Source organism: Ambystoma mexicanum, chromosome 8, assembly GCF_040938575.1.
Source record: "Ambystoma mexicanum isolate Mex_15411 chromosome 8, UKY_AmexF1_1, whole genome shotgun sequence".
In the NCBI taxonomy this organism is placed as follows: Eukaryota; Metazoa; Chordata; class Amphibia; order Caudata; family Ambystomatidae; genus Ambystoma; species Ambystoma mexicanum.
The window spans coordinates 1,359,643,066-1,359,660,103 of NC_090929.1; the positions used below are offsets into that span (position 1 = coordinate 1,359,643,066).

Consider the following 17,038-nt stretch of genomic DNA (forward strand, 5'->3'; position numbering starts at 1 on the left):
TACTGGGCAAATCAGCCAAATATCACAGGAGCTGACTTGGGGGGACGGGATGCCTCACCTCTGATTTGAAAAAAATCAGTATGCAGTGCTTTGGATGTTTATCTGCATTAAATTCAGCATGCATACTGATCTGTGCTGGAGTGTTTACATTTTAATACACACAATCCTTTAAACAAATGTTAAAGTAGTTCTAGTCTCCCTTTTCCTTAGATTTAGCTTATTGTATATTTTAAGCCACGCCACTTGCTGAGGTTGCTCCAGCAGTGAATAACACGTATGCCGGGTTTACCATACAACTCCATGTCAGATGTACAACGTTTTTTTAGATTACTGAGGTCAATAATTCAAGGCGTGGAGAGTAGTAAAGTCCAGGAAGTCGGTATGAAACATCAGATATATTTAAACTGGGAGCCATATGCAGTTTCTTTTATTTTTATGATGTGTATTTTGTAATACTGATAATACAATAATCTGAAATTCGAATCTCTTTTGTAGAATATGTGGGCAGAGTTGGATGCACATGCTCTAGATAGTATAGGCATCATTGCAGAAACCAGAGGCGTGGTGCTGCAGGTAATCGTTCATCAACATGCACCCTCAAGCAAAACAGACCCATGACAAACTCAGATGTAATCTCGGTAACCTTTTTTTGATATATATAGAGCTTTACCTAGTTCGCTAATGTCAGAAGGTAGGTTGGCATCTCCGACGCTGTGAAAGACATTGCTAAAGTATACGCCTGCCGTAAATAATTCTACAAGTTGAGTTATTATTACAGGTTTTTACGTGATGAATTATATCCATGAGAGATGCAACATTTTGTCACAAAATGGCCCAGAATTATGGTTGGTTACCGGCTCTTATATGCCATTCTCGCAAGCCAACTTTTTTGCCCTAAATAGCAACGCATCTGGGATTTCCGTGGGGCCATGTCTGACTGGTTCGTTAGCATCATGCAAAATGTTGTTTGTGCAATCAATTAAAGTTGTTGGCTAACTACATAGCACACAACTTTCAGTACTCGTAAAAAGGCAATAACTTAAGTAAGAGCACACCAAATAACTTTTCAAATGTGATTAATTAAATTAGAATTTTGTATTGTTCGTTCCAAAAGGCAGCAGAGTACAGCAGTGCAACAAGCCAACTTGTTTGCCCTAAATAGGAAGGCATCTGGGATTTCCGTGGGGCCATGCCTGACTGGTTCGTTAGCATCATGCAAAATGTTGTTTGTGCAATCATTTAAAGTTGTTAGCTAACTACACAGCACACAACTTTCAGTCCTCGTAAAAAGGCAATAACTTAAGTAAGAGCACACCAAATAACTTTTCAAATGTGATCGTGAATATTTAAATTATAATTTTGTATTGTTCATTCCAAAAGGCAGCACAGTACAGCAGTGCACTCGAACCTTTGACAGACACCACAAAACTAGCATGCTTCCTCTCGAAGGGGAAATGGGCCCGCTTGGCATCTGGAACCGACTTTGACGTTGAATTGGGAAGTTGTGTCATGGAAGGTTTCCACAGAAATATGAACAGTGAAGCTTGTTGTGTGTGTTGGTGTGTGCATGAGCCATTTATTTGATGCCCTTGGCACCATGAACTGAGAAGTGCGTACATGAAACTCGTGCGTGCAATTCATTGCTGCATAGGTTGCACTTGTCTATGCCTTCCAAATCACTGAACATTACCTTTATAACCATCAATGGCCATGAAGGATATTGGAATACACACCTGCAGTGAATAATGATCGGTCCTGCATGAGAAGGATTTGTTGTTTTTACTTTTTTAAGGAACTTCAGCATTCCAATAGGTGTGAATGGCACGCCAAAGTCAGGCCAACTTGTGAAGTGAAGCTGCGTGATCAGTCTTGGAGCTTTGCAACCATCATGCACCTGCAAAGAACATAAAAAGAGAAATAAGTATTCATTTTCTGACTAAGCAGGCCCTGAACAGGAAGCTAATTCCCTCCATAAATTATAGGTATTTTAGCATCCCAACAAATGACACAGCAGAAACTTGTTATCACAGACTTACGACAAAGTTACGATAAACAATAAAAAAACAAATTAAGCAGGAGCTTCAACTGTTACCAATGCATTTGAATCATTCAGAGCTTTTAATCCCTACTCCATCATACATTTGTTTTTCGAGTCGCAGTTCCCATACGATTTTTCAAATTGTTCTGCCCTTGACTCTCTCTATAACCTAGCATTGCTTTAAGGTCAGTAGCTTTAATATCAAACACATGTATTGTAACTACCACAGTATCTTTCCCCAACCTCGTATTTTTCGATTATTCCTGAACTTCTTTGAGACTGCACCTCCACATTAGGCAAAGTGTTTCACTCTAGCCCTTTCTTTTTTTCCCCTCACCCCTCTCTTCATGCCCTCTCTTAAATTAAAATCTGTCTTTGCAGGTCAAACCACACACACACACACACACACACACACCCCTTGCTTTTTTTCTTTGAATCCTTGACCCGCTTACAACCAACTCTCTTTGTCTCTCTTATTCTAATTCTCATCTTTCACCCATTCAATCTAGTTGTTTGCTCTCACATCACTCCACTGAATGTTCTAGTGCTTCCTCTTAACTGGTTGGTTGTGTTTAACATGGGTGATCATGCTATATTACATTTCTATCTTTTTCTGTTTGAAGGCTTTGATTTTTGGGGGACTCTTCCATCTCTCTTTCTGTTCCTATTTGGAATACTATGCTGGCACATTTTCTTCCCGTTTACTGCAATGTCCCCAAGATTCAGTTTAGTTCTCTCCTTCTCTATTTACAAAACATTCTCCTTTCATCCATTACCACACATTTTGCCTATCTTGCCACGGAAATGTGGCCAATTGCTAAATGTTGTTTTCTTGCTCCTCTTTCAATGGTGAACTTCATACAGCCATTTCAACTCTCTTCTATCAAGAGCTTTTCTACTCTCTTAATCTTAATTGTACTATAACTGAAACTTAATTTTTAGCTGCTTACTCACATAACGCCTGTGATTCACCAGTCCCTATTCTCGTTCATGTACTGCCTTTTACCATGTCAAGTCAAATTGCGTTTCTTGTCTGGATTTGCAGATAACAGCTTCACAATAACAACATTACATGCCCACTTTAGCCCCTCTACACTATCATATTCCTTCAGTCAGACACATGCACCTAGTTGCCACCATTTGTTATTAATATAGTACAGTTGATTAGAAATGAAGCTTTTATTCATTATCAACAGAAAAATGCAACACAATCAGAATAATTACAACTCTATGAATTCCAATAGCCACAAACATTGTAAAATAAACCTGCAATAGGCACCAGTCATAATTTACTTCCATACTCAGAACCAGTGCAAATATCTGCTCCAAGATTATAACATCTCTCCGATCTATTCTATATGCTGTACAATCCATCAATACATTCCTATTATATTCACTTTGATCAGGCTTTATAGAAAATCTACAAATTCTTGATGATTGAAGAGTGGCACTCCATGCACTGGCAATTCCCCCTGATAACTTGTCAAACCTAAAGCAAATGCATTCCATTCTGTAACAACGGCACAGAAAACTACCAATGTATTCGGGCCTACATGCAAAAACCAGTGCATAAGAAACATAATCCTTGGCATGCATTTTAGTCCTTGACTTCAGCTTTAGCTTTGGATGGTGTCATACATATCTTCTAATGCTAAACCATCTATATTAAATGCTCCTAATACATCTATGAAATTATTTTCGAATTTGTACTGCCTTGCCTTTCATGCTTTTATGCAAGCATTGACAGTCAAATGTATTCCATAAACATTCACAGAGGTAAACCCAGTGCTATCTTACAGCACCCACCCTCAAATTTCCCCAAGCACATATCACAGCCGAATGCCCTTAATTGCGAGCCATAGAGTATAGTTGTTTCCACCTTCAACTTGAGAGCGGAGATAAGTGTTGTTAAGTTGTAGCCATCATGTTGCAAATGTGATCGATTCAGGGCCTGCATCAACTGTTTGGCTTTAAATTAAGTAGCCTCTAAATGACTGGTCCAAATTAGAGTGTTGTGTAGATATACACCAAGATATTTTTAGGTGAACACAATCTTTATTTTTTTCATTTTTGATACTCCACATAAAGTTGCTTCAATCTCTCTTTTTGTTAAAGATCATGATCTTCCTTTTTGCATCAAATCAAAGACCAAGATTTTGGGACTTGTAAACTTTCGTTGAAGCCCCAATGGTGTAAAGCCAATTATCAAAATGCCATCGGCATATCCTAGCCAACCTATCTGAGTAAAACCTGGAGGAATAACAATTAGATATTTTCAAGACTTCTGAAAATCATCAAGATACAGATCGAACAGTATGGGGGCCAATACGCATCCCTGTTTCAGACATATATATATATATATATATATATATATATATATATATATATACATTACATGGCCACGGTAGTGGCCATGTAGTTATGGTTAAGTTGGTGTTTCCATAGGAAGAGCACTTTTTGGGCGGCTTATAACTTCGCTCCCCCTGGACGAATCCTCACCAAACTTTGCAAAAAAAGTATATGGCCCACTCTGAATGTCCTGGGTGTTAGTGTTAGCAGTGCACGGTGGCGCGAGTTATGGTTGCTTATGTTACCATAACTGCCGAATTTCAGGGGTTTTTTGGTTTTACTTTGAACCATAACGTCTCTTTAACAAAGTTTTTTCACTGAATTTCATAGGTTTTTAGTAGCGCAACTTAACCATAACGTCCCTTTAACAAAGTTTTTTTTACTGAATTTCATAGGTTTTTAGTAGCGCAACTTAACTATAACGTCCCTTTAACAACGTTTTTTCACTGAATTTCATAGGTTTTTAGTAGCACAGCTTAAACATAATATCCCTGACTTCATATACATGTAACATAGAACATACTAACCCCCTCGTAGTGATTTTCATGTCCGCGGACTACCGCCATGTCCGCGGACACATCAAAAATCTGAGCGTGGTGAATGTAAATTTAAATAGTGTGCCCCATTTCCCCTTTGAAGTTGGCTCTGAAAAGAGCCGTATTTTTTTTTTTTTTTTACAGATGCTTGTTTTTTGTTCTTACTTTACTCCTAAAATCTTCAGATAACCTTCTCCAAAGCAACCCTTACATTCCAAAATAGAAAGGCATTTCCCGTAAAAGATAAAGAAATGCCATCTTCTTTAAAATTAACAGCATTACTGGCATCAATATTATCAATATTCTCATTGTTACAGAAGAACATACCAGCTCTAAGCATGAAGGCACACATGCCTCGGTTGATGACACACCTAGCAATGTTTTGCTGAGGACAAAAAACTGAACTATTGTCCCATATTGCCCTAGGTAGTAATCCAGAAAAAATTACTTTCGCATTTGGAAGGATCTTCATTACGGCTTGAACCAAGCATTCCAAATCAGCCAACAAAGTAGGGGCACTGACGTTGCCCAAATGGAAAGCACCATAGTGCAAAACTACCACATGCGGACTGTTCATTGTGGCCATATCCTCACAAACTTGTACAATTCCCTGTACATTGCAATCAGGCACAGTGCTCCACACCACCTCCACTCCTTTCACATCAAAGTTCTTTGCAACATGCCTGCATTCAGCGTACTGCTGTAAACCATGCACAAACATATCTCCGAGCACCAACACCCTGACTTTCTCCACTTCTGCCATCTTCACGTCACACAGTCTCTTTCAACACAAATCCACAACCTCGACATCTGATTGGCTGATCCGTACAGTCTTCTTTCCATGTTGGATTTCCTGGAAAAACCCAGATGTAGCACGCTCTGTCCACGAACAGCCGCGGTGTCCGCGGACGGCGTCCCCTTAACTCTCTGTGCCATTCCCTCATTGCATACAGCTAAGCAATCACACAATACGAATAACGTCCTCAGAACAACCCCATTTTGTGAATTTTCGAACATTTCAGGACAATTATCATTTCATTACTCAACATATTAACATTACAAATATTATACTTTCATCTTGTACTCTGCACACAATGATATGTTTCTCCATTAGTAGCTCAGTATACTAGATAGAATCCCATAATACAATGCTATTTATATCAATGCATCGTTCAAAGCACTAATAACGGTATGATATTTATTGCAATATCCTTGACACTTTTTTTCGCAACATTATAATAAAAATCCCTAGTACACAAATTCCATGAAAAGTACATACACATGTGATGTCATCAGTGATTTCATCAATGACATTTGCGATGTCATCTTTGATGTCCTGGGTGTTAGTCTTAGCAGTGCACGGTGGTGGCGCGAGTTATTTTTCATAGCTTACCACAACTTGCGATTTTCAGGGGTCTTTCGGCTGTACTTAGAACCATAACGTCCCTTAAACAAACTTGTTTTAATATCACGCAAACAATATACAAACATGGCGTGCAAAAACCAACTTCTCACAGATGGCTTTACACAGAATGTTGCAAAGTAAGAATTTATGCTCGTTCACAGTGAAGGTCAGCTGCTTCCATTTTTTTCTCGGGCCCAGAGAGGCTAACGAAGCGGACTATAAGGTTGTATTGTGTTTTGACCTTGACAGACAGAGATTGTGATGAAAGACTTCTCTTGAAGGAGTGTTGCTAAAACGTAAGAGAAGATAAGGATGACATTTCTGAAACAAAACCACTTTTTTTTTTTTAAATATATTTTTATTGTTGTTTTCTTATGTTTTTTGCATTTCAACAAGTTTCAAATAGTGCATGTCAATTACAATAATGCTTGTATCTTAGATCGTTCTTAGTATTGATAAACTTAAACTGGCAAAAAACAGATAACGAAAAAAGATGACTTGCACATAAGTACCAAATTGACACTTGTGCCCCCCCCCTTCCCTCCCCCCACCCTCCCTCCTTTCCCCCTTTTCCCTCCTTCCTTCCTCTGGTTTCGCTCTAATACAGATGTGGTCGAGTCCTATCAAACAGATTGTGTGGTGCTTTTTTCAACTTTTTCAAGTAAGATCTTTCATGTTGGGTGCAGTGCTCAAATTCTTACTTAGTTGGCTATCCTGTGTGGGTTAGCTAGCCGGTGGGGGCAGCTTTCTATATGTTTCTCGCTGATCATGTCGGTGTATGTCTATTGCTTCGTCTCATGGTATCCCTGTGCGCTGAGTAGAATTCTAAGAAGGGCAGCCATATCGTGTTTATGTTTCTCTTAGATTCTTGGATTGCTGCTGTGAGGCTTTCCATTTCAAAGATGGCGTGTGCTTTAGTGACCCAGTCGTTCTTTGTGGGCAGGGATGGGGATTTCCATTTTATTGTCAGACAGACCCTTGCTGCTAACATTAAATTGCGGGGCATATGTGTGAGTATTGCATTGGAATCCTCTCCGTCTGGCTCTACTCCGAACAGGACTAGGATTGGAGTTAAGTTCCTGTGTATTCCATCTATGGCTTGTATCCAGCCCAAGACCTCCTTCCAGTACGTCTGCACTACTCGGCAGCTCCACCATTGATGCCAGTAATCACTGGTTTCACCACATCCTCTCCAACAGAGTGGAGACGTACCGGGAAACATCCTGGACAGTCTTTGGGGGGTATAATGCCATCTGACCAGTAAACGTGCATTGTGCATTTTATATTGGACTGAGATAGATGAAGTCCACACTGCTCTATAAATGGTGTCCCAGGTTTTCGGTTGTTCAGTGAGGCCTAACTCTTGTTCCCACCTGGCTTCAGATTGGGGGCGTTTCAAACAACCCCTCGTGAGCAAGGCTTTATACATACGTGAGATCAGGCCTTTCATTGTTTGGGGGACGCTTACTATCTGCTCAAATGGAGTGAGGGGGCGTTTTAACTTTGTGCCCCACCTGGCATCGTTCAGGGCACCTCTTAGCTGCAGATATAGCATAGGGGTCACCTCGTTTCCACGCATTGGCTCTCTCGCTTCTTCGTAAGAAATAAATTTGCCTTCTCTCCACATTTGGCCCACCCGCGTCAACCCTGCGTCGAGCCAAGGCTGAAAGTGCTGTACCTCTGCTATGAGATCACGGATGGGAGAAGCCCAGATGAGACTGAGAGGGGAGGGCCATGTTGTGACACCTTCCATTTTTCGGGAAGGGCGCCATAGAGACCATACGACTTTCAGAATTGGGTGTTCTCTTATCCTACGGGTCATTGCTGGTAGAGGAACCCACATCCATTCTCCCAACGTGACTGGTGCAAAAATGTCGTTTTCTATGGCTACCCATTGTTTTTCGGGGTTTTCCCAGAGGTGGTCTGATAATACTCTGAGCTGAGATGCCCTGTAGTACTCTTCTAAATCTGGGTATCCCATGGCCCCTGACTCTTTGGGTTGAATCATTGTGGAATATGGGATTCTTGGTTTCTTGTTTGCCCAGAGATATTTTAGGAGCGCTCGTTTGACTTCCGCCATGAATGGCTCCGGTATTATTATGGGGAGGGATTGAAACAAGAACAATAAACGAGGTAGGACGTTCATTTTTATGGAGGTGAAGCGGGCTGCCCAGGATAACGGTAACCTCGTCCATCTGTGTATGTCTGCTTGAATGGTTTTCCATAGAGGGACGTAGTTGGCTTCGAATAGGCCTGATATGGGAACTGTTATGTTTACACCCAGGTATTTCACCGAGTGGGACTGCACCAAGAATCCCCAGTCCGCCTTCAATTGCTCCAGTGCTGCGATGTCCGGTTTTAGTGGTACCGCAATGGTTTTTTGCAGGTTGGCTCTAAAGCCCGAGAGAGCCCCATAACAGAGTATCTCTTGAAAGAGGGCGGGTATGGATTCCACGGGTCGGGTGAGGTATAATAGGATATCATCCGCAAACATAGCTAATTTGTATTCCTCTCCTCCTCGTGGAATTCCGTGAATCAGGGGGCTTGATCTTATGGCCTGGGCAAATGGTTCAATAATTAATGCGTATATTAAGGGGGATAGCGGACAACCCTGCCTCGTGCCCCGTGTAAGGGTGAATGACGTCGAGGCTACACCATTAATAGATACTCTAGCTTGAGCAGAATGGTAGAGTGCTTTGGCCCCTTGGATCCATGTGCTTCCCAGGCCGACCCATCTTAGTACTGCCCGTAAAAAGGGCCATTCCACGCGGTCAAATGCCTTCTCGGCGTCGATCGATAGGAGCAGGGGGCCTTCTCCCGCTTCTCGCAGTGTCGCCATGAGATCCAGGGTCTTCCTGATATTGTCTGCTCCCTGCCTTCCCCTTATGTACCCGACCTGGTCGGTGTGGATCTGCTGTGGCAAGACTACCGCCAACCGTGCCGCCAAGATGCTAGAGTAGATCTTGGCGTCTACATTAATGAGGGAGATAGGGCGATATGATGAGCATTCCAGGGGGTTTTTATTTTCCTTTGGAATGACAATAATTATGGATTCAGTAAACGATTTAGGTGCCTGGCCCGTCTCCAAAATTGAGTTAAATAATTTAGTAAGGAATGGGGTCAAGGAGGTACTATTAGTCTTATAAAAGGCCGGTGTGTAGCCGTCTTGTCCCGGTGCTGAGCCCGCTTTTAGGTTCGAAATCGCTCCCTGAACTTCAAAGGTGGTGATTGGATTATTTAGTACTCCTAGGTGTTCTTCCGTTATTGTTGGTCGGGGGAGAGCGGATAAATATGGGTTTATAGCCGGGGTATTCTCATCTCCTTCTGTTGTGTGTAGTTCTGAGTAGAACTTAGCAAATCGGTTGACTATGTCCTGCGGAGCAGTGAGGGGGGAGCCCGATTCATCGTTAATCTTATGGACTGCCCTTTCCGCTCTTTGTTTTCTAAGTCGGTTTGCTAGCATTGTGTGGGCCTTATCCCCCTTCTCGAAGAACCTCTGCTTTAGGTACTTAAGCTGCGTGAGTGCCTTGCCCTGCCATATGTCTCTCAATTCTCCCCTAAGTCCCTTGATTTGATCTATTAAGTCTACCTCGTGAGTTGGATTCTGCCTCAGAGTTTTCTCTAGAGATGTTATCTCTGTTCTCAATTCCCCCTCTCTGAGCTGCCTGAGCCTTTTTTTGGCTACTCCCTCTGCTATGAGGAGCCCCCTAATTGTGGCTTTTCCTGCCTCCCATACTGTGTTTAGTGGCATGTCATTAATGTCGTTAACTTCAAAATAATTAGTGATGGCTTCTGCCAGGGTCTCTTTAAATATTGGATCTTTGCACAAGAAGTCATTACAAATCCATCTGCGCTCGGGTTTGGGCAATGGGCCGAGGTTTAGCTCTACAGTGCATAAGTCATGGTCTGACCAGGCTACAATTTCTATGGTGGATTTCAAGATAGCACTTTCCTCCTCTGCTCCCAATAATATATAGTCTATTCTTGAGAACGTTTGATGCGGGGAGAGTAGAAGGTGTATGCCCTGTCCTCTGGGTGTGTTGTGCGCCAGGAGTCAATTAGGTGATGTTCTCTTAACAAGCTTCGAAATCTATCGCCTTGTAGGTGGCTGGGGGGATGGACATTCTGTGCCACTGAGAGCCAATCCTTTTCTCTTTCTGCCGCTACATTGAAGTCTCCCCCGCAAATCAGGGTGCCCTCTCGCCAGTCCTCTAGGAAATCGAGCAATGGTTCGATAAAGGTGGACTGGGCTTGATTCGGGGCATATACAGAGCAGAGAGTAACCTTACGTGTTCTCATCCTGCCTTTCAGAGCTACGAACCTGCCCTCTTTATCTCTATGTATGTGGTCTATTTGGAGGCTCAGGGATTTCCTATATAGTATTCCCACCCCTCCTTTCTTGCGCGGGCCTGATGCCCATATTGAATCTTCCATGTCCCTGCCCACAATTTTACGTTCTTCCCCTTGGGTATATTTCGTCTCTTGGATGAAAAGTATATCAACTCCGGATTGTTTAAATTGACGGGCTAACATTGACCTTTTTTGAGGGGAGTTGAGGCCCTTAACATTAAGGGAACCGAAGACGATTCCATAAGTTCTAGCCATACTGACCAGTATGGATCTTGTATTGTGCCCCATTTATCTGTAGCTTTTGAGGTGGCTCTGTTTCCCACACCTGTTTTTGGTTATTGCCATATTGAGGAGGTCCCCCCATGTGTAAAGTATTGTAACGTGTCAATTTTTCTGTTCTGTGGGATTGCTTATTCCCCCCTCCCTCCCTTCCCTCCCCTCCCTTGCGAGATGCTCTCGAGAGCATCTCATTTGTGTGAGAACGAGACGCCCTTTTCATGGAAGGGCCACACTAAAGGGGCCCCTCTCCAGCGACATTGCATACATTCAACCCAAAACTTGAACAATTAATGCGGCCTGCTTAGTGCAACTATTAACTTATATGGGTCCGTGGCCTTAACTCTAACATGACAAATGTCCAATCAACTATTAGCTTGTGGTGCTGAGGTGGGTAAGATCGAAGCCGGCTTTCCCTCGTAGGCCTCGAGAGTTGCTGTGCTTATGCATTCCATAAGTGTTTCTCAAGGAGTGTTAAGTTTCTTAAATTTCCATTTGGATTGCGCTTGTCCTCGTCGTGGTGGTTTTGGTGCTGAATCGCGCAATGGGCCTGTTGGTTCTCTTCTGGGCTCGGAATTCGCATCTCCCCCTGAGACCTGCAGGTGTTTTAGAGCTCTTTCCGCCTCCTCGACCGACGTGAGCCTGAACTCCTCTCCATCGTATTCGAAAGAGAGCGAGAAAGGGTGTCCCCAGCGATAACGAACTCCCTTTTCCTGCAACCACCCCGTCAGGGGCCGGCATCCTCTTCTTTTAGCCAGGGTCATTGCGGATAGGTCCTGAAAGAGTTTAACCTTTGAGCCCTCGAAGTTTATGATGTCCTTGTTTCTTGCCTTTGCTAGGATTTCTTGCCTTTGCGTGTAATAGTGGCATTTAACAAGGACTGAGCGGGGTCCGCGCGGTGGGCCACCCGCTCTGTGTACCCTGTCGAATTGTATTGCTGGAGGGTTTTCGCCCTCGTAGAGAGATAGAATCAGGGATTTTATTTTGCTTTCCAAGCTGGTTGGGGTTTCCCCCTGCGTTTCCTCGAGGCCCATGATTCTTATGTTGGTTCTCCGCTCCCGGTTTTCCAGATCGTCCATTTTGGACTCCATGTCTCGTTCCTTCTGCTCTAGGTCTTGGAGCCGAGCTTCGTACTGCATGGTGATAATGTCCCCTGATTGCTGGACGTTCTCCACGGCGTCCAGCCTGTCTTCTACCTTGGCCATTTTTGATTGGAGGTCAGTTACAGTTTCTGTGAGGCTTGTCTTTATCGACCTGATCTCCCCGAGAAGGAGGCGAATGTCGGATTTTGTGGCACTGTCACGGTCGTTACCTGGTATCTCCGAGGTGCTTTGCACTTCATTCTGCTCCATTGCCTCGTTTGGGCGTCTGAACCTGCGCAGTGTTGCCAGGGTGGCTGGATCCAGCTTGTGCATGGATTTTGGCGGGCGTTTGGTGTTGTCTTGGAATAGGTAGTACTCCCACTAGCGATGTTCAGGGTGACAACGACCGGGGCAGTGCGCTGGTGCTTTATTGTCTGGCAGCGTGAGAATCCGCCTGTGCTCACCGAGTTCTGTGGTGGCGGTGCGGTGAATCGATGGGAGGCGTTGCTAGCCTCGATGCAGGTTCTCCTTTTTTTGCCTGTGTGGTTCAGAGCTTTCTAAAGTATACCTCTATACTTTGTGCACACGTGTCGCAGTGGGTTGAGATTACTCTGCAAGGTTCTCTGGGCGTTGGGGTTTTGCGCTGCTGTATGAGAATGCCAGTGCTCTGTCCATGCGTGTCGCTGGGGGTCTCCGTCCCGCTTGTCAAAGGGTTCACGGCCTGAGTGGAGCCAGGTGCCAAGTTGGGATGAGATGGCCACCGGTGCTTTATTATTTGAGTGCGTGAGAGTGTCCACACGCTTTCAGCGATCTGTGGTAGCTGTGTAACGAGTTAATGGATGGTGATGCCAGCTTTGGTGCGGGCCTCCTTTTTCTTATGTGTGGCCCTCATGCTGGTATAGTAAGCACCAGGGCTATGAGTATTTGGGGGAACGAGTTTTGATGATCTTCGGAGTGCTCCTTCCTGTTTCATGCGCTCGCTGGACCAGCCCTGCAGGGTTCTCCCAGGCAGCGCGGAACCGCAAGTCTTTTGCCACGTGTGTCGCCCCTGGCCTGTTTATTGAGGGGCTCTCAGCGCGACCTGAGCCGGGAGCCTGGTTAGGGTGGGATGCGTGCTTCGAGCAGTCCAATGGGGGGAGGGGCGGATGGAGCTACGGGAGCCCGTTCCTCACTTTTATGGGCTTTCAATCGCGCCCCCCCGCACTCCTTACCGGGTATCCCTTGCGCTTTTTCTGCTGCGGCCGGATTGTGGCTCGTGGCTGCAGGGCACTTCGCTCTCGCCCGCCTCGGGGTGTTCTGAATCCTCGGCTTCGGTTAGTCGGCCACCATCTTTGTCGTCGGTGTGACGGCTTCGATCGTTTTTCTCCCCGGACCGCGTTTGCTGGGAAGATGCTTACGATTCTTCTCCAGACTTCTTGCGCTTCGTCCCTGATTATTCGTGATCGGTCTCGTACACTTTTCGCGTTGCGTTTGGTCTTTCTTAGGCGAATTTATTCAGCATTCGTTGTCGCTGGAGAGGGAGACACGGGCTTAGGCTGCCTGCATGTCTGCGCCCCCTGGTGGTCTCAACAAAACCACTTTTATATATTATATCACTATGCGAAAGATCGTTCGCACACGCGGAGTCGTATTTTGGGACTGCACTACTCGTAGACAATGGAAATTGCAATTGTACTGTAAGTAACCCTTTAGATTATTTTATACCAAATATAATTATAATAGCGTAGCATTAAAGACCGCTCAAGTTGAACTTGTTGGTTGAAAGTGGCATAATGTTTTCTACCGCGCACTATCACCGCCGAATTGATCCCCTGTCGTTTAGAGGGCTCTGAAAAAGGCAGACGACACAGGGTGGGTTCATAGAAATAATTTAACCGGTCTATAGGTGGTCAAGCACTCTACTCGCTGTGCCACTTCACTGTAGCCTGTCAAGTGGCACAGCGAGTACAACGCTAGCTTTGACATCCGTGCACAGCTTGCTAACGCAAGTTCGAATCCCGGCAAGGCCAAACTCAGCCTTTCATCCTTCCGTGGTCGATAAATGAGCACCACACACCGTGGTTAATAATAAGCACCGCTTAGATACCTCACGGTTCTTAGCGCTATATGAATGGGAAAATATTATTATTTTATTATTAACATACTCCGTTGCACTATCTTTGATAGCAAATAGTTTCACGCCCTAATAAATAAAATGATGATTTTTAATGAAGATCGGCTGGTGAGACTAATTCATGTTTTTTAAAACAGGTATGTGGCCCCATTTTGCCTATGTCACGATTTACAGACTCCAGCGGATGGGGTCTTCAACTGCCAGGTGCAGGTCCAAATATGCAACTTCATGACCCTCACCATTTTATGGGACAATCGCCAAGGACCAATATGCCCTTACACAGTACTAGCGGCTACAAACAACATACCAACCAATAGGGTGGTCTAATGGCTCGTTGTTGGAGCAACCTTCCGATTATCAGAGCGACCATTTACTGCTTTTATCATAAACCAACAGCCTATCTACCGCAAAGGAACAACGCGTGGCTCAAAATAAACTTTTGCTGATCGACAGCAGAGACAATAGCAAATCGCTGAATATTCACTAAACATTTCATGTGAAATAAATGTACTTTACCAAATGTACAATCCTGCTGTTTACTTTTAAACCACAGTTTCATATTCCGAATTGTGGCGCACTGAGTTGTAAGCTGATCTAACACAATCTGTACCGCAAAGGAACATCGCGTGCCTCAACATGAACTTTTGCGTATCGACAACAAAGACAAATGCAAATTGCTGAATATTCTCTAAACATTTGATGTCAAATAAATGTATTTTACAAAATTTATAATCTTGCTGTTTGCTTTTAAATCACTGTTTCATATTCCGAATTGTGGCGCGCTGTGTTGTGACATAATATGTGTTGTCTTCCGGGTTCTGTGTAAAGTCACTTAGGACTGCAGAGGATTGGGCGCGTTTGATGACGCACCCTGTAACGTCACGGAGAGAGGCGGGGAATATGAATGCTTTGATAATATCAGGCTTAGGGGTGGGAGATATGATTTAGTGTCGCAAAAGCAAGTCAGCCAGGTCAATAGCGCCAGTCATAGGATTATCACATAATGTCGGCGCACACCAGCCGGATTTATCGTTTCTTTAGTGGACAAAAAGTCGGTTGACGCCCATAGGAAATTGTACTATTAGCGGACAAAGGGAGTGGTCTTAAAACACTTTCACCCTGACAACGAACAATACAAACAACGTTCTCAGAACACCCCCATTTTGTGTAATTGCAACCATTTCGGGACACCGCGAGTGTTCTTAGAACACATTTAACTAGACAGATTACAATACGGACAGCGTCCTGAGGACACCCCCAGTTTGTGTATTTACGAACAATTAAGTACACCGCGAGTGCTCATAGCTCATTTTTACCTTCCTTGCGAACAAAAATGACACATACTCCGTCCTCTAAACACCCCACCATTTAGTTTATTTACAAAATGTCAGAACAGCCGTGTTCTCCGCGGACAAATCGAATGCAACAAAAACATCTAGCACATAAAAAAACAAAACATTGAACCTATCTCATACTCCCCCACCCTCCCCAAACACTCTTACACACCAACACACGGCACTAAATACAATTTTTTATCCACGTTTCACCGCGCTGTACGCGGTCGACAGCGAATACAAGATGGCGGGTGCCACAGAAAATCTGACGCGCTCCACGCCCCTCGCCGTCTAATCAGCGAACACGTCGCATGTCCGCGGACATGACGCAAGGCCATGGGCCAATCGGGGTGCTGTCCGCGGAGCGAACAGGGAAGTCCGTCCGCGAAGTGAACACAGATATCACTAATTTTTTTGCCTTACGTTTTGGTCATTTTATAAAAAACTACTGGACGGATTTACACCAAATTTGCAAAAGCACGCTTTCGGGACCAAGCCACCAATTTGGTGTAAATCTGTCCAGCGGTTTGGCCTGTGGCTGTGCGCAAAGTTTTTCCCCATTATGTCTATAGGAAAAACACAAGTTTTGGGAACCCCCCTATAACTTTTCCCCCACTCGACGAATCCTCACCAAACTTTGCAAAAATAATTCAGAGTGGGCCATATACTTTTTTTGCAAAGTTTGGTGAGGGTTCGTCCAGAGGGAGCGAAGTTATAAGCCACCCAAAAAATGCTCTTCCTATGGAAACACCAACTTAACCATAACTACATGGACGCTACCGCGTCCATGTAATATATATATATATATATATATATATATATGATACATTACTCACCGTAATCGTATTTCTGATGCTTGTATCTGCTTAGATTCACATTCTGTGCATATAGTGGAAGCTGCGGAGTATTAGAGTTTGTTTTTCGAAACTCGAAAATGGGCGTCGACACAGGGCTTGCCAGTAATATCCCTAGTGTGACGTCCACTGTACCCATGATCCCTCACGCATCTAGGACCCTCAGATTGTATTTTTTCTGACATGAGGTAGCATGAGGAGTAGCGTGAGTACAGATAATCCAAGCAGATAGATAGATAGATAAGACTACAAGCATCCATGCGCCTTCTCTCAGAGGGGAGGAAGGGTGGGTTGCATGTGAATCTAAGCAGATACAAGCAACAGAAATACGATTACGGTGAGTAATGTATCCCTTCTGAGGCTTGTGGAATCTGCTTAGATCACATGCTGTGCATAGATTAGCGAGCAGTGTTAGAAGAAGGAGGTGGGATGTGAGAAGGGTCATGAGCAAATAAATGTATTTGTATTTGTATTTATTTTATTTCTATAGCGCACCAGGCTCAGGGGCAACCGGGCGCATCTCTTAGGAACAACATGATGAAAGCAGACAGGGCAGTACTTATGAGGTTTACAGGTATATTACAAAGTTTACAAGCAATATAATAATAAGCAAACAGGGCAGAACATACAAAGGTTTACAGGTATATTACAGAGTGAACAATCAGTATAATAACAATAAGAATGCATGCAGAGTGTATATA

The 17,038-nt window shown here is 43.9% G+C and overlaps 1 protein-coding gene across 4 annotated transcripts in view; it reads right to left on the bottom strand.

Annotated features, from left to right (window-relative positions):
• The window catches only part of PTPRE (protein tyrosine phosphatase receptor type E), a 2,259,327-nt gene that overhangs the window by 515,693 nt on the left and 1,726,596 nt on the right, over positions 1-17,038 (bottom strand). For all 4 annotated transcript variants that reach the window (XM_069611476.1, XM_069611477.1, XM_069611479.1 and 1 more), the window contains one exon: positions 1,734-1,894. In XM_069611476.1, the coding sequence (XP_069467577.1) occupies positions 1,734-1,894 (161 nt within the window). The remainder of the gene's footprint in view (positions 1-1,733; positions 1,895-17,038) is intronic.